This window comes from Pan paniscus, chromosome 3 (assembly GCF_029289425.2).
Source record: "Pan paniscus chromosome 3, NHGRI_mPanPan1-v2.0_pri, whole genome shotgun sequence".
NCBI classification, from domain to species: Eukaryota; Metazoa; Chordata; class Mammalia; order Primates; family Hominidae; genus Pan; species Pan paniscus.
The window spans coordinates 96965796-96988736 of NC_073252.2; the positions used below are offsets into that span (position 1 = coordinate 96965796).

A 22941-nucleotide genomic window follows, 5' to 3' on the forward strand; every position below is an offset into this window, starting at 1 on the left:
CAAAACAACATTATGATGACAAAAAAGCTTTGTAAAGTGATCAAGCCAATGATACGCAGGTCTTACCTTCATGGCATACTGTTTACCCTATCGTAACCTAAAAGTTCGGCAACTTAATATTTTCAATGGAACCTAACAAGATGGACATTGGCTTGAACTTAAATCTTCTTTTAGGCTAGACAAAATTAACACTGTCATCTAAAAATATCAGAAAGAAAAGTAGTCTGGGGACAGTAATTTAAAATAGGTGTTCAACACATTCTTCCATGTAGCTCTTCATACTATCATAAATTGTTGTCAACAAAAGAAGAGAGCCAAAGAAAGGCACTAGGACAAAGACTGATACCAAAAAAAGGGCAATGCAACAAGTGTTTGGATATCAGACTGAAGCAGCAAACAACAGAGATCTGTGTTAACATAACAAGATATGTAAGTCAAATATTTATTATCTAAAAGAACTCAGAGCAGAAAGGTGGTAAATATTTATTTGAAAGAATATGGGTTTTTTTTTTTTGTATTTTATTTTTCTTAGAGATGGGGTCTCACTCATAGCTCACTGCAGCCTCAATCTCCCTGGCTCAAGCAATCTTCTTGCCTCAGCTTCCACGGTAACTGGGACTACAGATAGGCACCATGATACCTGGCTAATTCTTTTTTATTTTTAGTAGAGACAAGGTCTCACCATGTTGGCCAGGCTGGTCTCAAACTCCTGAGCTCAAGCAATCCTCCCACCTTGGCCTCCCAAGGGATGTGTTTTTTCTTATCCACATATGACATGTACAAGAATTTCTATTAGCCTATAAAGTCACCCAGAACGGAGACCATGTCTTGATTTTACTCAATAATCACAGTACTTAACCCAACAGGAACTTATTAACTTGATTACTTAACTGAATAAATTTAAATGTTTACACAGAATGATTAAGGCCTGAAAATTGACATACAGTAAGTAATGCCTTAAAACCAAACATTTTTATCAACATTTACTTACCAGTAAATTTAAGTGTTCAAACAGATAATTACTGAATGACATTTCCTATCCCACTAGCTTAAAATTAATGATGGGTTTCCAGGCAGACAGTGGGAGTCTCGATGAAAACAATGAGAGACTGGCAGGCAGGTAGGCTTTGGGGGACAGGGTACCAGAGAAAAACTGCTGTAGATGAGAAGTGGGCTCCTCAATATATGTAAAAATCCCTCACAGGTTTTTGGCTAACTCCTAAACTGGCACTTTCAGAGCGTAACTCTGGTTGGCCTAACAGAGAAGAACAGCTAAGCCAAAACTTGCAACTGCCCAGTATTTGTGAAACGTAAGCAGAACGGGTGCAGGGACTTATGTCTGTAATTGCAGCACTTTGAGAGGCCAAGGCGAGAGGACTGCTTGAGTCCAGGAGTTCGAAAACAGCCTCAGCAAGTGAGACCCAGTGAAGAAAGGGGAAGAAAGAAAAAGAAACAATCCTCTTTCTCTCTCTCTCTCAAGTCTTTGGACATACAGGAATTAAAAGCAAGTTATCATTCAGGAAAAACATATTCAGTTCCTAGAATTTTAAAGTGTTATTTTGAATTAAAATAAAAGTCCCACTGTAAGTAACTGATACTACAGTCTTCATATCAAGAACACATAATTGGCCGGGCATGGTGGCTCACGCCTGTAATCCCAGCACTTTGGGAGGTCAAGGCAAGTGCACCACCTGAGCTCAGGAGTTCAAGACCAGCCTGGCCGACATGGTGAAACCCCATCTCTACTAAAAATGCAAAAATTAGCTGGGCGTGGTAGCGCACGCCTGTAATCCCAGCTACTGGGGAGGCTAAGGCAAGAGAATTGCTTGAACCCAGGAGGCAGAGATTGCAGTGAGCACAGATCGTGCCACTGTACTCCAGCCTGGGCGACAAGAGCAAAACTCAGTCTCAAAACAAAACAAAAAAGGACACATGATTTTGTACTTTTCCAACAACTTAAAAAAGGAGCTACACATTTTTAAATATGTGTGTATGTATGAATCAGTAAGTATACTAATTTAAAATCTTTAGTCTTTTTTAAACATACTAGATTTTAAAACGAATGATGTGAAATACCATAAAAATTTTTATTGGGCATAGACAGTCATCTTTTCGTATGATCTATATGGGAACTAAAAAATATTTCAAGAAACAAGTTCTATTTTAAGGTATCTAACCTTATTTTTAAGATTGCTTCCTATAGACACTAAATAGTTTTAAGTTTACATTCAGTTTAAAAACAAAACTCTACTGCAAAATCCTACCATATTCCTCTCTCTACTCTCTTAGGCTGGTGTTCTCTCAATGAGCAAATTTCACTGGAAATTACATCCTAAATGACCGATCTCAGGTTCTATCAGGGAATTTAAAAAAAAAAAAAGGAAAAAAAAAATTAAATGACCAGTGTTTCTAGGTTTATAAACTACTTGGACAAAAAAGTAAAGGCTAATTTAGCAGATTATGGCTAATCTCAAAGTAGTCAAACACATTTTTACCCTAAAATAGGCAATCTTCCCTTGAAAAAGCATCATGTAACGAATTTTAGGTGGGTAGAATAGGGAGTAAGAGCGAGGCCATGGGATGGTGCTGTGTTCATCCAGGTAGTGACCAATGTGGCTGAAAGAGATGGTTCATGAAACCAAAGAGCTAGAATGGTAGGTTGGAGTGAGACTGTTAAAGGCCTCAAAGGTCAGGCTAAAAGTGTACCTTTCATCTTGGGGGCAATGAAAGCCATTAACTAGAAGGTCAAAGAGATTAAATACAAACGGCAAGTGAGGGAACAGAAAAAGATAACCAATTTGAGAGCAAAGTATTAAACCTGGTTTAAGATTTGCTGAGTTTATCAGCTTCAAATAAAAATGTCCAGTATTGTAATTTAGCAAACCCAGGGCTGAATAAACTGTCATAGCAACAAGAGAAAGTTGAAAGCGAAGAAAAAAAGCAAGCAAGGGCGAGAAAAGTCTAACAACTGGCTGCAAAGAATGTCAGGTAGCTTTTTACTACATTCTGCAAAAATTAGCACAGGTATAATATTAATCTTACAGGACAATCCTAATATTATAGAGGTAAATATTTCCCAGATCTAGCATCATTCTGTGGTGTTTTCAATAAATCTGACTAAACTTTAGGTTCTCATCATGTTCAAGTCTACATTGCTTAAATTCCAAAACCATGATGTGCTTTTCCATAGTTTTGAACATTCAAGATTTCTCAGCAACTCTCAACCTAAATATACATATAAACCACTTCTACAAATAATGATGAGCCTTCCCCCTCAGAATACCCCATTTGTGTCCTCCATTACCTTCATTCAACAAATATCTACTTACTCACAGAAACTTCCAAAAAATTTTTTTCCAGGTTAAGACAAATCACCCAACACCTTATTTGAAGTATGGAATAATCAGTAGTCCCTCTTGGCACTAATAATGGTTTGAACCAGTAACTCAAAGTATAGTCCACAGACTACTACTGCTGGTCCACAAACTGGTTATGGTTGACAGTTAGGTTAAGTATAGATATGCAAAGTAAACACTTTGAAAATCTGTAGCAATTTGACAATTTTGTATCTGCTGAAACTAATCAAATTCAGGCTTACATATTGTATGCATGTCATCTTTATCATTTTACAAAAGTATTATATTAGAAATTTTTTTAAAAAGGCCAGGCATGGTGGCTCATCCCTGTAATCCCAACACCTTGGGAGGCCAAAGCAGGAGAATCTCTTGAGCCCAGGAGGCCAAAATAGGAGCATCACTTGAGTCCAGGAGTTCTAAGGCTGCGGTGAGCTATGATAGCACCACTGCATTCCAGCCTGGGTGACAGAGTAAGACTCTGTCTCTAAAAAATTAAATGAAATGAAACTTTAAAAACAAACACAAACCAGACTGTCATCAGAATATGAGATGCACTGCTTCTGATCACACCCTCTAGAGCCATGTTCCCCATGTTGGAATCCCAGCTCTGCCATTCACAGCTGTAAAATTCAGAGCAAGTAACTTCCGTGGCCTCAGTTTCCTCATCTTAAAATGGGCATTGTGACATTTATCTCCTAGGATCACAATGGGGATTAAATGAATTAAAAAATAAAAGCATTTAAACTGTCTGATACATGGGAAATGCAAAATAAGGGTTGCTTTTTATAAAGTAGCTAAAAATTTTAAGTGAATGGTTACCTGGCTTGCCATTCTCCAAGTATTTATTCAGAGCAAACTATATGACCAGCCACTGTGCTGAGTTGTTTCATATGATTTGTTTTAGAAAGAAAAAAATTTTTAAAATTATATTTATCACTTTCCTCCTTCCTAAATTCCTTCTGATATATGTAGATATAGGTATTCCTCCCAGAACAATAATGATTAATGCAATATAAAGTCATTTTAAAGTAAATTGAAGTAAGGAAACCTACTTTTCCTACTTTTAAAGGTACTCCCAGATACCCTATTTCCCCTTTTCTGTACTGAAGGCATCGTATCTTTGGCCTCATGAATGGCTAAAATATAGCATTGAGCTGCAACTATCTATTACCAAGGAACAGCATAAAGGACATTGAAATCAAGCATCAAAAAAGGCACAAAAAAGGGGGCTAGAGGGAGAAAGACATTCTATATCAGGCACATTTATTCACATACCATCTTCTGTGCTTCCAAATAATGCTGCAACTGACAGTCTGTATATATCAGGCTCTGACTTCACTACTACAGTTTTCCTCTCATAACAGAAAAAGCAATCCCAGGTTTATCAGTCCCTGATGCACTAGGAGCCATACTGCAAAATGGGTAGCTCAACAAGACAGCCTGGATCCACCTCTAACCCCAACTTGATGAGTCCTTTAAGTCTTAAGATGAGTATGATAGGAGAAAACTTTCAGAGTACCATAGGGATTTAAGTGATCTAGGGTAAGTCCTTAAAATCCCTGTAAGGATCAGTTTCTTCCCTTGTAAAAAGTGCCGTGTGGGTTTTCATCAACAATCCAAGAGTTTGGCACTGAAGTGATCCATAACTGTCAGCTACCATGAGCAATCAGTACTTGAGATGACATTAATGTAAGAGTTTAGAAAGGTAAGAGCTGAGTAAATGCGGCATACTGAACTAGACTTCAAACTCTGAAGAAGTTCCAGTCCTTTAAATTTTAAGATGAGGAAAAAATTTTAAGAACAATAGAAGATAAATCACTAACATTCATATCCCAGTAATATCTGAACAAGGAGTGGTAACCTAAACTACCTAGGGTATGCTCTCTAAATTATTGTCCTGGCTCAATAATTTCTATCTATCCTCAGATCCTTACACCAGACCTTCCCCACCTTCACCCCACCCCCAATCATACACACAGTAAGTAGGGATATGAAAAGAGAAAGAACTCGTTATTAAGTTAGAAATAATTACCCAGATTACTGTTACCACACCTAAATAATTCTGATACCAACACTCTCCCCCTTCCTGATGACACAAAAATATAAACGTGTTTGGTCAATGCTACAGCACCAAATAATGGATAACAACATGATTGGTGACCCATATCCAGTAGTGCTTCCTTATATTACCCCTTCCTTCACTTTCTGTAGCTGAACTGGAAAACCAGCTGTGTCCATATTAGAAATGTAAATGCTACATATGGCAAAGACAGCTGCAATTATTTCTACAAGGTACTAATACAACATTCTAGTAAATTGAAGTCACTATATAAAATAAAGGCATGAAATAATGAGCAGAAGGACAGACACAGTAAGAACAGAAAAGGGTGGTGCTTTATGATTTTGAAAAGCTCACACCTCATCCAAACTATGAGTTTTTACTTGATAGGGAACATTTACTAAGCAGTAACTACCAGGCCATGTGCTACATTATTTTCATACATATTATCTCAACATACTATAAATCATCTCAATATAGTCAATCTTCATAAGCCCGTGAAAAAACCATTATTCTCTCCACTCTTCAGACAAATCTGAAGTCCTGGAAAAGTAAACATGTCATTTAAATCCAGGACTACCAGGGTTTACGGCTAAGAACACCACATGTCCTAGTTCTACCTGTTTGTTGTTTCAGTATAATTGTTAACAGAACTCTCACTCCCAAAGGTGGCCAGGACTGAATAATAAATTATATGGTTACAAAGATTCTCTTTCTAGGCAACGTAAATCTATAATATATACTGTGCTCTGCTCTACAGCCTCAGGCTCAACACCTTTGCTCATCTTGCCAATGCATGTGACTGCCAATAAACTAGTAAAAAAGGCATTAATGGTACACCTCACCCTTCCTCCCAGACACACAAAAAAACCCACTATCAGGAAAAAAAGCAACTATATAGTGAGTTTGTATTATTATGCACAGCAGGACACTAAATACCCATTGGTCAAATATCTCACATATACAGGTAAGTGTAAGTAAAAACCTCTTTTATGTGTACAAATAACTTTAATGAGAACATTATTTAATACAAATATGTAAACAGACTTCATACGTTTCTGTTCCTTGTAGTATCTACTGTTAGTTCTCAGTTTTGTCATTCATTTGACAAATTAAATCAGGCAAAGAAATGTACACAATCACATAAAAAGAATCACGTTCTCACACTTGAACACACAGCAGTGGTCAAAAATAATGAAATGTAAACTGGACCCCATGATTTAATGCAAAAAACACCCTGTACATAAAAGTTTCAGGCTTCTAACTCCACTGAATCCAGTACTAAATGTTCTTTATATTCCTCAGCTTCTTCCAAGTCTTTTTCACTTTCTAAAATCTGCCAAAGAACAGTATATGCAGCTTCCAACCTGTGCTGGCAAACAAGGCTTATCACCTGGGATTCTCGCAGACTTTCTGCCTGCTTTTTAATGGCATCATTTTCACCATCTTCAGCTCTCATTTTTTTTCTTTCCTTCTTGTTGTTTTGCTTCTTTTTCATGCATCACTTTTTCTCGACCAACTGCTTCACCACAGGAGTCTTAATTTGTCTCAGGACAGGATCAGCCATGGTCCCCCAAGCGCCATGAGAAGGGTGGGACAGAGCCAGGGTAATCATGGAGGAGGCGGCTGTCAGTCCTCAGTTCTTTTCAACAAACCATGCATTTCCTCACAGCACCCTCAAATATGTAAATTAGTATAATTAATTAACTAGTACACAAGAACAAATATAGTCTTACCACCTGTCTTGTAAGAAATAAAAAATTTGGTGAAAACACTGAAAAACTGCCTCAGGCTATTAAACTGTTTTGGTTTTTAGCTTTCAAACATCTATTTACAGTAAAGGAATACCAGCTAATCTGGCATCACTCATGAAAGTGTGGCTGTGGATTCTGCAGTCTTCCTTACTGTAATAAAGGATCAAAACTATGACTTTTATACTCCTCCCTTAACCGAGAAAGTTGAAATAAAAAACACATGGAGATTTAGCAAAATACAAATCTTTCAACATTAAAACACTGCTCACATGGAAAAAATTTTTTCATGTAAAAGACCCTGAGACATCATATATCAATCATGATTCAAAAGACAGTACTTCTTAAAGTGCTTTTCAATTAATATAAAATGGCAACTAAACAATAACAAAAAATCACTAGTAACTGGATTACTAAAGAGTTGTGATGATGTGTACAAATTGTGCAGTGTCCAAAAATACAAAAATTCAATAGCTGTTTATTTAAATAATAACCTAATTACTTGATCAAAATAAGTAGCACTAACTCATGAGTGAATAGAGCTGATTAAGTTTGTTGGGCTATAGCTAAATATTTATATTTCTGGATACTCAGCAAGCTATACGTGAACACATTTTATTAATTAAAAAAAATCCCAACAGTCTACACTTGCATTTCTGATCTTCAAATAAACAGTTTTAAAACTTGGATGGATTCTTTTTTTTTTTTTTGAGACAGATTCTCACTCTGCCACACAGGCTGGAGTGCAGTGGCATGATCTCAGCTCACTGCAACCTCCACCTCCTGGGTTCAAGCAGTTCTCTTGCCTCAGCTTCACGAGTAGCTGGGACTACAGGCATGCACCACCACACCTGGCTAATTATTTGTATTTTAAGTAGAGACGAGGTTTCACCACTTTGGCCCAGCTGGTCTTGAACTCCTCCTGACCTCAAGTGATCCGCCCACCTCGGCCTCCTAAAGTGCTGGAATTACAGGCATGAGCCACCGCACCAGGCCTAAAACTTGGATGAATCCTTTTTTTTTTTCCCTTTGAGACAGAGTCTTGCCCTGTTGCCCAGGCTGGACTGCAGTGGCGTGATCTCGGCTCACTGCAACTTCCATCTCCTAGGTTCAAGCAGTTCTCTACCTCAGCCTCCCAAGTAGCTGGGATTACAGGCGCCTGCCACCACGCCCGGCTAATTTTTGTATTTTTAGTACAGACAGGGGTTTCACCATCTTGGCCAGACTGGTCTTGAACTCCTGACCTCGTGATCCACCCGCCTCGGCCTCCCAAAGTGCTGGGATTACAGGTGTGAGCCACTGCACCCAGCACATTCTTAACTACTAGAAAGAGTTGTAGGAGGCTGGGCACACTGGCTCACACCTGTAATCCCAGCACTTTGGGAGGCCGAGGCGGGTGGAGCATCTGAGGTTGGGAGTTTGAGACCAGCCTGACCAACATGGAGAAATCCCGTCTCTACTAAAAATACAAAATTAGCAGGGCGTGGTGGCACATACGCCTGTAATCCCAGCTACTCGGGAAGCTGAGGCAGGAAAATCACTTGAACCCGGGAGGCAGAGGTTGCAGTGAGCTGAGATCAAGCCACGGCACTCCAGCCTGGGCAACAAGAGCGAAACTCTGTCTCAAAAAAAAAAAAAAAAAAAAAAAGAAGACTTGTGGTCACCTTTTAACATTTTAAAATAAATTTTTTTAAAGAACATTCTTAAGGGAGCACTAACATGTACCTACTGATCAAATTACTTTGCACATATTATATAGCTTAAGCCAACATCACAAATTCAGTCTGGGTTTGGGGAGGTGATAACACAGACACAAGAAATAACAGATGTGTGATCTAGGATGACAAGGCTAATGATAAAATTTAAATGTCACTACTATTTAAACCAAAGGCTACCAGAAGATTCATAATTTAAAATAACTAGAAAAATTTACAGGCCGGGCACAGTGGCTCACGCATATAATCCCAGCACTTCGGGAGGCCGAGGCGGGCGGATCACGAGGTCAGGAGTTCAAGACCCACCTGACTAACATGGTGAAACCCCATCTCTACCAAAAACACAAAATTAGCTGGGCATGGTGGCGCATGCCTGTAATCCCAGTTACTTGGGAGGCTGAAGCAGGAGAATCACTTGAACCCGGGAGAGGGAAATTGCAGTGAGCCAAGATCGTGCCACTGCACTCCAGCCTAGACAACAAGAGCAAAACTCCGTCTCGAAAAAAAAAAAGAAGAAAAAGAAAAAGAAAAATTTACGTACGGCCAGGCACGGTGGCTCACGCCTGTAATCCCAACACTTTGGGAGGCCAACATGGGTGGATCATGAGGTCAGGAAATTGAGACCATCCTGGTCAACATAGTGAAACCCAGCCGCTACTAAAAAATACAAAAATTAGCTGGGCGTGGTGGTGCATGCCTGTAATCCCAGCTACGAAGGAGGCTGAGGCAGGAGAATCGCTTGAACCAGGGAATCAGAGATTGCAGTGAGCCGAGATCGCACCACTGCACTCCAGCATAGCGTAGCGAAAGCAAGACTCCATCTCAAAAAAAAAACCACAAAGAAAAGAAAAATTTACATACGTTGAACATTATGCAAAAGTAAAAAAATGATTCAAAATATATCAACACTAAAATGGCATTACAACCAGTGCACAAAACTGTTGACTGCAGTAACATGATAATTTCCATTTCAATTATTCCTTAAAGCTTTATAAGAAGTATTTGAAAGGCAAATCTTTTAAAGAATTTAACTGCTATTTAAACGTTTATACATTTTAAAACTTAGAAAACATAACTAAAATTTCATGATACTAATTAAATTCTAGTTTTTAAAAAAAATCAATCTTTACATGTCACAGTTCAAACAAATGAGCAGTTACTGTTAAAATTCTATGTGTTTTGCCGGGTGTGGTGGCTCACGCCTGTAATCCCAGCATTTTGGGAGGCCGAGGCAGGCGGATCACCTGAGGTCAGGTGTTCGAGACCAGCCTGGTCCAACATGGTGAAACTGCGTCTCTACTAAAAATACAAAAATTAGCCAGGTGTAGTGGCACGCGCCTGTAATCCCAGCTACGTGGGAGGCTGAGGCAGGAGAATTGCTTGAACCTGGGAGGCAGAGGTTGCAGTGAGCCAAGGTAGTGTCACTGCATTCCAGCCTGGGCAACAGAGCAAGACTCCATCTCAAAAAAAAAAAAAAATTCTATGTGTTCATTTTCAAAAGTTAAAGGTTATAATTTCAATGTAAACTGTAGCTTTAATAAGGTCATTTTGTTTTCTGTAACAACTTCTTATCCAACAGATTTTTTTTTTCTTTTCTTTTTTTGCCTTCAGAGGAGGGTATCACTATTACTTAGGCTGGAGTGCAGCGGTGCAATCACAGCTCACTGCAGCCTCAAACTCCTAGGCTCAAGAGACGATACTGAATAGCTGGGACTACAGGCATGAGCCACCATGCCCAGCTAATTTTTAGAGACAGGTCTCACTATATTGCTCAGCCTGGTCTCAAACTCTTGGCCTCAAGTGATCCTCCTGCCTCAGCCTTCGAAGTTGCTAGGATTACAGGCGTGAGCCACCACACCTGCCTTTTTATGTACCAAGGTTTTAAAATCACCTTTCAAAAGAAAATATTTTGAAGAAATATATACCTTAAAAAAATTTACAAAACCAGGTATAGTCATCAGTTTCATATGTTCCCAGGATTACAGAGTGGAATACAACCTTCTATTTACTTAGTTTAAGTTTTACTTAATTTAAGTTAAACTATCAAGCTTCCAAACGTAAAAGGATCTACTGAGTTCCAAGCCAAAACTAAATGGGAAAATAGAAAAATAATACAATTAAAATAAAAAGATCTACATTCTTTAACCTAGTAATTAGACTTCTAAGAGACAACACATCTATCAACAGATATAACCAAAAGGTAACAGATAAACAAACCACGGCGTTTATGATGTAAGCACTAAACATGTTTGTAAAAATTACTTTAAAACTAACACAAATGTGGAGAAAAGCAGATTACAGAACCATATAAAAATGAGCACTTAAAAAAAAAAAAAAGGCCAGGCACGGTGGCTCACACCTGTAATCCCAGCACTTTGAGGCCGAGGTGGGCGGATCACGAGGTCAGGAGTTTAAGACCAGCCTGGCCAACATGGTGAAACCTGGTCTCTACTAAAAATACAAAAATTAGCCAGGCGTGGTGGCGCATGCCTGTAATCCCAGCTACTTGGGAGGCTGAGGCAGGAGAATCACTTGAACCCAGGAGGAGGAGGTTGCAGTGAGCTGAGACCGTGCCACTGCACTCCAGCCTGGCAACAGAGCCAGACTCCGTCTCAAAAAAAAAAAAAAGCACTTTTTTTTTTGCTTTTGACCTATTTTAAGAAGTCCTAAATAAACTGTAGTGCATCCAGAAAATGAAACATTACTGAATGCTAAAATAAAATGAGTTATCAAGCCATAAAAAGACGTAGAAGGAACTTAAATGTATATTACTAAGTGAAAGAAGCTAAGCTGAAAAGGCTACATACTGTATGATTCTAACTCTGTGACACTCTGGAAAAGACAAAAAGATCAGTGGTTGGTGGGGAGGGTATAAACAAGCAGAACAGAGAGGATTTTTAGGGCAGTAAAATTATTCTGCACGATATTATAACCGCAGATACATGTCATTTTACATTTGACAAAACCCACAGACTGTACAACATCAGGAGTGAACCCTAATGTAAAGTATGAACTTTGGGTGACAATAATGTCAATTTAGGTTCATCAATTCTAACAAATGTGCCATTCTGTTGTAGGATGTTGACACTGGGAAAGCTGTACCTGCACCGGGGCAAGGAGTAAGTTACGGGAACTGTCTTTTCTGCTCAGTTTTGCTCCGAACCTAAAACTGCTCTAAGAAAATTAAGTAGTTAGTTTTTGAGACAGGGTCCCACTCTGATGCCCAGGCTGGAGTACAGTGGCACAATCACAGCTCACTGAAGTCTCGACCTCCAGGGCTCAATCAATCCTCCCGCCTCAGCCTTCTGAGTAGCTGGGACTACAGGCACATGCCACCACACCCAGCTAGTTATTTGCATTAATATTTTTAGTAGAGACAGGGTTTCATCATGTTGCCTAGGCTGGTCTTGAACTCCTGGGCTTAAGCAATTCACCTGCCTCAGCCTCCCAAAGTGCTTCAGGTTTCAAGCATGAGCTACGCACACACACCCGGCCGAAAATTAAGTATTTAAAAGGGGAAAAGAAAAAGTACGAAGAAGGATATGGTTAAAAAAAAAAAGAGAAGTTCACAAACAAGTGAACCAAAATATTACCAGAGAACACCTAGTTGTTGAGATTACAGATTATTTTTTCACAATGATCTAAATGTTCAAAATGTATTATAACAAAGTTATATTAAAGCCCAAATAAACATCTGAAACTACTCCTGGACTGTTCAGTGTATTCCAATAATCTGCCCATCCCCTCATGAGCCAACAGCCAATATCATATTTTTGTAAATTACTTTTTTTTTTTTTTTTTGAGACAAGAGTCTTGCTCTGTCACCCAGGCTGAAGTGCAATGGCGTGATCTTGGCTCACTGCAACCTCCACTTCCCAGGTTCAAGCAATTCTCCTGCCTCAGCCTCCCAAGTAGCTGGGATTATAGGTACCCGCCACCATGCCCAGCTAATTTTTTGTATTTTTAGTAGAGATGGGGTTTCGCCATGTTGGCCAGGCTGATCTCGAACTCCTGAACTCAGGTGATCCACCTGCCTCAGCCTCCCAAAGTGCTAGGATTACAGACGTGAGCCACTGCGCCTGGCCGTTATCTTTAATAATATTTTTCTTCATGGTACAGTAAGTTCCCCAGTCACCTTTGCTCTTCCTTCTTAAAACTTTGCTTCTGCTCATGCCTGTAATCCCAGCACTTTGGGAGGCCGAGGCGGGCGGATCACTTGAGGTCAGGAGTTCGAGACCAGCCTGGCCAACATGGTGAAAACTCATCTCTACTAAAAATATAAAAATTAGCTGGGCATGGTGGTGGGCACCTGTAATCCCAGCTACTCGAGAGGCTGAGGTGGGATAATCACTTGAACCTAAGAGACAGAGGTTGCAGTGAGCCAAGATGGTGCCACTGCACTCCAGCCTGGGCAACAGAGTGAGGCTCTGTCTCAAAAAAACAAGTCTACGTACTTCCTCAAAGGAATAAGTTAAGATTTTGCATGTATATAACAATTACAGGGAGCTATAAAAATGAACATTCAGAGGACAAAAAAAAAAAAAAAAAAGGAAAAGAAGGAGGATGGGAGGGAGAAAATAAATACCTGGAAATTCAAAATGAATGGAAACTTAAAATGAAGGTTGAAAAATAAATGAGGACTTTGCACCCAAGACTGTGTGGTAGATAGAGCTCCCTCTCCCCTCTCCCCTCCCCCCTCTCCCCTCTCCCCTCCCCTCTTTCCACGGTCTCCCTCTGATGCCGAGCCGAAGCTGGACGGCACTGCTGCCATCTCAGCTCACTGCAACCTCCCTGCCCGATTCTCCTGCCTCAGCCTGCCGAGTGCCTGCGATTGCAGGCGCGCGCCGCCACGCCTGACTGGTTTTCGTATTTTTTTGGTGGAGACGGGGTTTCGATGTGTCAGCTGGGCTGGTCTCCAGCTCCTAACCGCGAGTGATCCGCCAGCCTCGGCCTCCAGAGGTGACGGGATTGCAGACGGAGTCTCGTTAACTCAGTGCTCAATGGCGCCCAGGCTGGAGTGCAGTGGCGTGATCTCGGCTCGCTACAACCACCTCCCAGCCGCCTGCCTTGGCCTCCCTAAGTGCCGAGATTGCAGCCTCTGCCTGGCAGCCACCCCGTCTGGGAAGTGAGGAGCGTCTCCGCCTGACCGCCCATCGTCTGGGATGTGAGGAGCCCCTCTGCCTGGCTGCCCAGTCTGGAAAGTGAGGAGCGTCTCTGCCCGGCCGCCATCCCATCTAGGAAGTAAGGAGCATCTCTGCCCGGCCGCCATCCCATCTAGGAAGTAAGGAGCGCCTCTTCCCGGCCGCCATCACATCTGGGAAGTGAGGAGCGTCTCTGCCCGGCCGCCCATCATCTGAGATGGGGAGCACCTCTGCCCTGCCGCCCCGTCCGGGATGTGAGGAGCGTCTCTGCCCGGCCGCCATGTCTGAGAAGTGAGGAGACCCTCTGCCTGGCAACCGCCCCGTCTGAGAAGTGAGGAGCCCCTCCGCCCAGCAGCCACCCCGTCTGAGAAGTGAGGAGCGTCCTCCCTCCTCGTCCGGGAGGGAGGTGGGGGGGTCAGCCCCCCACCCGGCCAGCCGCCCCGTCCGGGAGGTGAGGGGCGCCTCTGCCCGGCCGCCCCTACCGGGAAGTGAGGAGCCCCTCTGCCCAGCCAGCCGCCTCGTCCGGGAGGGAGGTGGGGGGGGTCAGCCCCCCGCCTGGCCAGCCGCCCCGTCCGGGAGGCGAGGGGTGCCTCTGCCCGGCCGCCCCTACTGGGAAGTGAGGAGCTCCTCTGCCCGGCCAGCCGCCCCATCCGGGAGGGAGGTGGGGGGGGTCAGCCCCCCGCCCGGCCAGCCGCCCCGTCCGGGAGGGAGGTGGGGGGGATCAGCCCCCCGCCTGGCCAGCCGCCCCATCCGGGAGGGAGGTGGGGGGACCAGCCCCCCGCCCGGCCAGCCGCCCCGTCTGGGAGGTGAGGGGCGCCTCTGCCCGGCCGCCCCTACCGGGAAGTGAGGAGCCCCTCTGCCCGGCCAGCCGCCCCGTCCGGGAGGGAGGTGGGGGGGTCAGCCCCCCGCCCGGCCAGCCGCCCCGTCCGGGAGGGAGGTGGGGGGGTCAGCCCCCCGCCCGGCCAGCCGCCCCGTCCGGGAGGGAGGTGGGGGGGTCAGCCCCCGCCTGGCCAGCCGCCCCGTCCGGGAGGGAGGTGGGGGGATCAGCCCCCCGCCCGGCCAGCCGCCCTGTCCGGGAGGTGAGGGGCGCCTCTGCCCGGCCGCCCCTACCGGGAAGTGAGGAGCCCCTCTGCCCGGCCAGCCGCCCCGTCCGGGAGGGAGGTGGGGGGGTCAGCCCCCCGCCGGGCCAGCCGCCCCGTTGGGGAAGTGAGGGGTGCCTCTGCCCGGCCGCCCCTACTGGGAAGTGAGGAGCCCCTCTGCCCGGCCAGCCGCCCTGTCCGGGAGGGAGGTGGGGGGTTCAGCCCCCCGCCCGGCCAGCCGCCCCGTCCAGGAGGGAGGTGGGGGGGGGGGTCAGCCCCCCGCCCGGCCAGCTGCCCCGTCCGGGAGGTGAGGGGCACTTCTGCCCGGCCGCCCCTACTGGGAAGTGAGGAGCTCCTCTGCCCGGCCACCACCCCATCTGGGAGGTGTACTCAACAGCTCATTGAGAACGGGCCATGAAGACAATGGCGGTTTTGTGGAATAGAAAGGGGGGAAAGGTGGGGAAAAGATTGAGAAATCGGATGGTTGCCGTGTCTGTGTAGAAAGAGGTACACATGGGAGACTTTTCATTTTGTTCTGTACTAAGAAAAATTCTTCTGCCTTGGGATCCTGTTGATCTGTGACCTTACCCCCAACCCTGTGCTCTCTGAAACATGTGCTGTATCCACTCAGGTTGAATGGATTAAGGGCGGTGCAAGATGTGCTTTGTTAAACAGATGCTTGAAGGCAGCATGTTCGTTAAGAGTCATCACCACTCCTTAATCTCAAGTACCCAGGGACACAAACACTGCGGAAGGCCGCAGGGTCCTCTGCCTAGGAAAACCAGAGAACTTTGTTCACTTGTTTATCTGCTGACCTTCCCTCCACTATTGTCCTGTGACCCTGCCAAATCCCCCTCTGCGAGAAACACCCAAGAATGATCAATAAAAAAGAAAATAAATAAAAAATAAAAAATAAATTTCCCAGAGAACTAGTCCAAGAGATCTAGTATCTGAGTAACTGTTTCAAAGAGAAAAAAGAGGAGAATTACCAATAAACCTATGAGAAGTGATGGACATGAGTGGCCATATTAAAAATGCCCAATGAGTACACAGTACAATGGATGAAAACAGACTTATACTAAGGTATATTATTGTGAAATAAGGACAAGAAAAAGAATCTACAAATTATAGGGAGTGAGGGTGAGAGAGCAACAGGTCACACTAAAAAATAATTTTTAGCTACCAGAATAATTTCAGACTCATCAGCAGCTACAACAGAAGTCCACCATGAAACTTGACTTCAGAATCCTGAAGAATTCTATGTCCAGCCAAACTACAGGTATGACACTTAATATTCAAGGCCTCAAAAATTTTTTTACTATGTACTTTTTCTCAAAAAACTGCTGGAGATCTGGCCCACCAACGTGAGATAAGAAACCAAATAACAGGAAGATAAAGGGCACAGCAAATGGAAGGGTGGAACACAAAAGTCAAATGAAAGAATCAGGAACATGGTAAAAGGAGATCCAGGGAAGACAAATGTTTACCATATATAAAGGGCAGCAGTCCAGATTGGAGCAATGTGATTCAGGTGAATGTGACTGGAGCAATGTGATTTAATGGCTGCTATGATTAAAATGCCTATTATTCTACCTTTTCTAAACACACATACACACAAAAAAAACCCAAATGCTCAAGTGTCCAGCCCAGACTTTTATCTCTACTTAACTCTGCTTGACCATGTGTTCATGAAGTTCCTCTTCTCTCCTTTATGCCCTGCTAACTGTATTAGGTAACTTTACACCAGAAGAGTTCAGCTTTAATCCAATCTTAAAACAAGATACAGAGCAGCATATTCCCAAAGACCACTCTCTTACTGAAGATTCTTTGCCTGGCCCACAAAACAGCCTCACCAGATAACAACTATAAATCCTATGTTTCCCAGGACATGTCCATGATCATGCCCACTGGTTTCCCGAAAAAGGGCTCTAGTAGAAATTCTAGGAAGCTGAAGCCAAACTATAAACCAAAAACTGTGTTCAGATTATCATTTTTATGAGCCTTCATCCAATAGTGGCAATACCATCTTTCCCTTAAACATCTAGCTTTTTAGTTTTTTCAAAACTAAACAACACACAGCTGAAAGATACATACATGGGAAGTTAATGTAGAAAAAACAAAAAGCAAGGGAATGCTTGACTCAAAAGTCAGAGAAGAAGATGGAGGAGGGGCCAAAGATACAAGAATGTGATCACGGAGTATTAAAAAAGCTGAAATGCTGCTGTGGTGTCCTAGGTCATGGTACATGGGTCTTCAGTTTACTACTCTAAAACCTGGCCAGGCGTGATGGCTCACACCTGTAATCACAGCACTTTGGGAGGCCAAGGCAGTAGGACTGCTTGAGCCCAGGAGTTTGAGACCAGCCTGGCCAACATAATGAAACTCTGTTTTTACTAAAAATACAAAAATTAGCCGGGTGTGGTGGCGCACACCTGTATTCCTAGCTACTCGGGAGGTTGAGGCAGGATGATCGCTTGAACGTGGGAGGCAGAGGTTGCAGTGAGCAGAGAACACGCCACTGCACTCCAGTCTGGGCAACAGTGAGACCCTGTCTCAAAAAATTTTTTTTTTGCCAGGTGTGGTGGCTCACGCCTGTAATCCCAGCACTTTGGGAGGCCAAAGTGGGTGGATTACCTGAGATCAGGAGTTTGAGACCAGCCTGGCCAACATGATAAAACCCTGTCTCTACTAAAAACACAAACAATTAGCTGGATGTGGTGTTGGACACCTGTAATCCAGCTGGTCGGGAGGCTGAGGCAGAAGAATTGCTTGAACCCAAGAGGCAGAGGTTGCAGTGAGCCGAGATTGTCACTGCACTCCAGCCTAGGCAAGAGCAAAGCTCCGTCTTGGGGAAAAAAAAAAAAGAAAGAAAAAAAAATTAAAGATAAAAGAAAACGTACATACCTATTTTATACTTTGTTTTTACATATAAACATTTCATTATTTTGAAAAAGGGAGGAGCACTAAAAAAAAATTGCAGCCTGAAAACCAACTATATTTGAAAAAGTGTTTTATCTGACCAACAGGGTTTAAAATTTTTCAATCCGTTGTCAAAACATCTACTTTATAGATATATTATCTCGTGTATGGAATGATACAGGGAAAAGTTTATTTATCCCAGTAATGTTTGAAATAGCAAATGGTTGGAAATGACCTAAATATTAATATAGAAATAATTATGTTAAAACCATATAGTGTAACATATACCATCAGAAAAAAGAAGTGAAAACTTTATGTGTTGATATGTAATGCTCTACAAGACATATTAAGTGAAAAAACACAATGTGCCAGAAAAGTGCACATAGCTGGCTACTATTTACTTTTTATAAATATACATATTTGCTGTATATGCACAAATCTCTATTAAAAGTTAAACAACTGACAATGCTGGTTGCCTCTAGGTCATCTGCCTGGATAGGGATCAGCTTCAGGAGACTGTACTTTTGCATAAAACTTGAGTTTTGAACACTGTAAAGTACTGTCTATTTACACACACATTTAAAAAACTAGTAAAAAGGCTGGGTGTGGTGGCTCATGCCTGTAATCCCAGCACTTTGGGAGGCTGAGGCAGGCAGATCATGAGGTCAAGAGATCAAGACCATCCTAGCCAACATGGTGAAATGCTGTCTCTACTAAAAACACAAAAATTAGTTGGCAGTGGTGGCGCACACCTGTAGTCCCAGCTACTCAGGAGGCTGAGGCAGGAGTCACCTGAACCCGGGAGGTGGATGTTGCAGTGACCCGAGATCATGCCACTGCACTCCAGCCTGACAACAGAGTGAGACACCATCTCAAAACAAAAACAGAAACAAAAAAAGACTAGCAAAAAAAAAAAAAAAACATTAACCCACAGAAAAATTCTAATTCTATACAAGAGTAAATAACTATTTCAAAGTTTAAAATACAGAGCGACAAGCTTTTCTAGGATAGAATCATGTATCTAACCAAACTGGACATATCCAGTTATACCTTATAAAGTTGAACTAAATACAATATATATACATACATTTGCACACACCAGAATTTCTAGATTCTTTTTCTTTTTTGTTTTTGAGATGGAGTCTTGCTCTATCACCCAGGCTGGCGTGCAGTGGTGCAATCTTGGCTCACTGCAACCTCCGCCTCCCAGGTTCAAGTGATTCTCCTGTCTCAGCCTCCTGAGTAGCTGGGACTACAGGCACGTGCCACCACACCCAGCTAATTTTTGTATTTTTAGTAGAGATGGGGTTTCACCATGTTGGCCAGGCTGGTCTCCAACTCCTGACCTCAAGTGCTCCACCTGCCACAGCCTCCCCAAGTGCTGGGATTACAGGCGTGAGCCACCATGCCCGGCCAGAATTTCTAGCTTCTGAGGCCATACTGCACAATTAGGTAGCCATTACCTACATGTGGTTAATTATTAATATTAAATAAAGTTTAAAATTTATTTCCTTGGTTGCACAAGCCACAATATCCAAATGCTCAATTACCATGTACAGCCAGTGGCTACTGTATTGGACAGTAAAAAAATACCCTTTCCATTATCTCAGAAAGTTCTCCTGGACAGCCTTTTTCTAGTAGAATCCTCAAAAAATTGTAATTGGGCAATTTGGAAAGGGGAATGAGGTGGTTGGGGAAGATAGGCAGGAGATAGGTTTTCCACATTAGACAGAACTTAGCCTGTGCCAGATAATGTCCTTAATATGACTCATGCTAATTCAATCCTTGTTGTACTTCAGTATAAATTGGTTTCCTTTGTAAACCTATGCATTTTATGTAATACATGTTAAAACATTCTTTTTTCTTTTTTTTTTTTTGAGACGGAGTTTCACTCTTGTTGCCCAGGCTGGATGCAATGGCACCATCTCGGCTCACTGCAACCTCCACCTCCCAGGTTCAAGCAATTCTCTTGCCGCAGCCTTAGCTGGGACTACAGGCAACCATGAACACGCTCGGCTAATTTTTGTATTTTTAGTAAAGATGAGGTTTCACCATTTTGGCCAGGCTGGTTTCGAACTCCTGATCTCAGGTGATTCGCCCGTCTCATCCTCCCAAAGTGCTGGGATTACAAGCATGAACCACTGTGCCTGGCCTGCATTTTAAAACACTCTAAGATAGGGGCTATAGGCTTTACCAAATTGCTATTTTGGACCATGAGTATGTAACTACGTCAAAGAAAAAAAAACAAAAAATAAAGAAAAGCTAAATACCATGATGTATAAACCAACATCCAAAAGAGATTTTACAATCCACAACATGGTAACAAAGTGTACAAGTTCAAATGAAAAAAATTTAACCCTCCTAATCCCACCATCCATAAACCATCTGGCATATTCTTTCAGTTAGAATTTTACACTTATTTGTGTACCTACGCATCAGTATCAACCCTAACATACAAGTTTTACTGAAGGATGGACTTTAGTTTTGGTTGAATTTGTTCCTCTTTTTACACAAGATAGTAATAAAGCTTGACACTCAGGTTTGAGTTCTCTCTCACTTATGTTAATTATGAATTCTATAAAAATAACTTGCCTTGCTAAAAATTAAAAAAAAAATTTATATTCAAGTGCTATTCCTTTTGCGGCACCAAAACTTTGTATGTAACACTTAAGGAACTATGTGACCGTGGTAGAAAGTTAAAAATCACTTGAAATATGAATTCCTCACTTATAAAGTATTCATTTATTCATCAGAAAAAGAACTGTAAGAAAAAATATACATTTCACATATCAATTAAAATATCAAACTTTCTTGCCTTAGTTAATACTTCTGACTAGATTTTGTGCCAACATAGGCTACTGCCCCATAAGAAGTTTCACGGCAATACTAATATGTTGACATATATATGTAGACATATATATCAAAATTAGTTACAGTATTTTTTTCTGTGCTCTGCTCATTACAATGACAGTAATGGAGTGCAATGTCATCATCTCGGCTCACTGCAACCTCCACCTCCCAGGTTGAAGCAATTCTCTTGCTTCAGTCTCCCAACTAGCTGGGACTACAGGTACCCGCGACCACGCTTGGCTAATTTTTGTATTTTTAGTAGAGATTACAATGACAGTAATGAGCAGAGCACAGAAAAAAATATTACAACTAATTTCTGTATAGCATTTTGTAGTAACAAGCTTAAAATACACCAAGAAACATGTATGTGTACATTTTAGCTTAAACTTTTCCAAAACAACTGTTTTACCCTTTGCCAGACCTATCACCAAAATTACTAAAAGTACTAAGGTAGTTAAGTCTAGAATAAATCCAAAATTCACAAACTTTTAAAAATGTACTAAAACTTTTTTCACTAGCAAAATATTTTAACTGGGAAATCATACGAACTAGCAAATGCCAGAAATCAAATTAGAAAGGGGGAGAAGGTTAAGTGTCCATCCACTTTCTTTAGAAATCCACAAAGTTCTCAATTAGTTACTAAAACACGATTGATGTAATTGCTTGGTTTAGTCCTCAAGATTATATATTTTTGTTATCTAACATTGTAATATAACAGGGCCTAAAAATAAATGCCCACACATTTTATTTTATAGCTGTAGCAAAACACATAGTAAGCTTATCAAAACACATCTCCCCTTCTGAAGTCACCCAAGCAAAGCACATTACATGCCTACTTGAAAGAGTGCAATGGTTAAGAATATACACTCTGCACTTTGGCTGCTTTAATTTAAACTCCACCCCACCACTTAATAGCTGTGTGATTTTGGAGCAAGTTAGTCACACAATGTTACTTCATCTGTACTGTTAAGAATTAAATGAGTTAGCCTGGCGCGGTGGCTCACGCCTGTAATCCCAGCACTTTGGGAGGCTGAGGTGGGCGGATCACGAGGTCAGGAGTTCAAGACCAGCCTGGCCAATATGGTGAAACCCCATCTCTACTATAAATACAAAAATTAGCCGGGCGTGGTGGCACGTGCCTGTAGTCCCAGCTACTCAGGAGGCTGAAGCAGGAGAATCACTTGAACCCAGGAGGCGGAGGTTGCAGTGAGCCGAGATCGTGCCACTGTACTCTAGCTGGGACAACAGTGAGACGCTATCTCAAAAAAAAAAAAAAAAAAAAAAGAATTAAATGAGTTAATATATGTAAAGCATTCAGTGTGGTACTTAACATAGAATAAGTGCTATGTGTAACAATTACAAATAACGATCTTTCTACATTAAAAATAGCTGTTACAAACAAGGTATGTTTATAAGGTTTTTTTTTTTTAGTTAGTTGCTTACAACTATAAATCCATATCCTTCATTCCATATCCCTATAAATCCAATGCTGGTTAGATTTGTAATGATTCCACAAAAATTTACTGAATATAGTGTGACTAAACTTCATTTTCCTGTTTTTTCTTTTCTTTTTTTTTTTTTTTTTTGAGAAGGAGTTTGAGTCTTGTTGCCCAGGCTGGAGTGCAATGGCAGATCTAGGCTCACCGCAACCTCCACCTCCCAGGTTCAAACGATTCTTCTGCCTCAGCCTCCCAAGAAGCTGGGATTACAGGCATGTGCCACCATACCCAGCTAATTTTGTAATTTTGTTAAGTAGAGACAGGGTTTCTCCATGCTGGTCAGGCTGGTCTCGAACTCCCGACCTCAGGTGATCCACCCACCTCAGCCTCCCAAAGTGTCGGGATTACAGGCGTGAGCCACCACGCCCGGCCCATTTTCCTACTGTTTCTATGGAATAATGTATCAAAAATTCCAACTGGGGAAACAAAAAAAAAAAAACCCCTTATATTTCTGACCACATTCTCAGGTTCCAGAAGTGCCCAGAAATGACTATTAGTATTTTAGACACACACACACACACGCAAAATCATTTTCTTTTTCTTTTTTTTTTAGTGAGATAGGGTCTCTTTCT

The 22941-nt window shown here is 42.1% G+C and overlaps 1 protein-coding gene across 11 annotated transcripts in view; it reads right to left on the reverse strand.

Moving 5' to 3' along the window:
• EIF4E (eukaryotic translation initiation factor 4E) overlaps window positions 1-22941 on the reverse strand; it is a 62205-nt gene that overhangs the window by 31116 nt on the left and 8148 nt on the right. For 5 of the 11 annotated variants that reach the window (XM_057302114.2, XM_008955319.4, XM_055111651.2 and 2 more), the window contains exon 2: window positions 6809-7091. The exons of 4 other annotated variants lie outside the window; for them this stretch is intronic. In XM_057302114.2, coding sequence (XP_057158097.1) covers window positions 6809-6913 — 105 coding nt within the window. In that variant the 5' untranslated portion in view covers window positions 6914-7091. Of the gene's footprint in view, window positions 1-3883; window positions 4052-6808; window positions 7092-22941 lie in introns of those variants that run through there. 2 more of the 11 variants (XM_055111655.2, XM_055111653.2) reach the window with 2 other exon arrangements.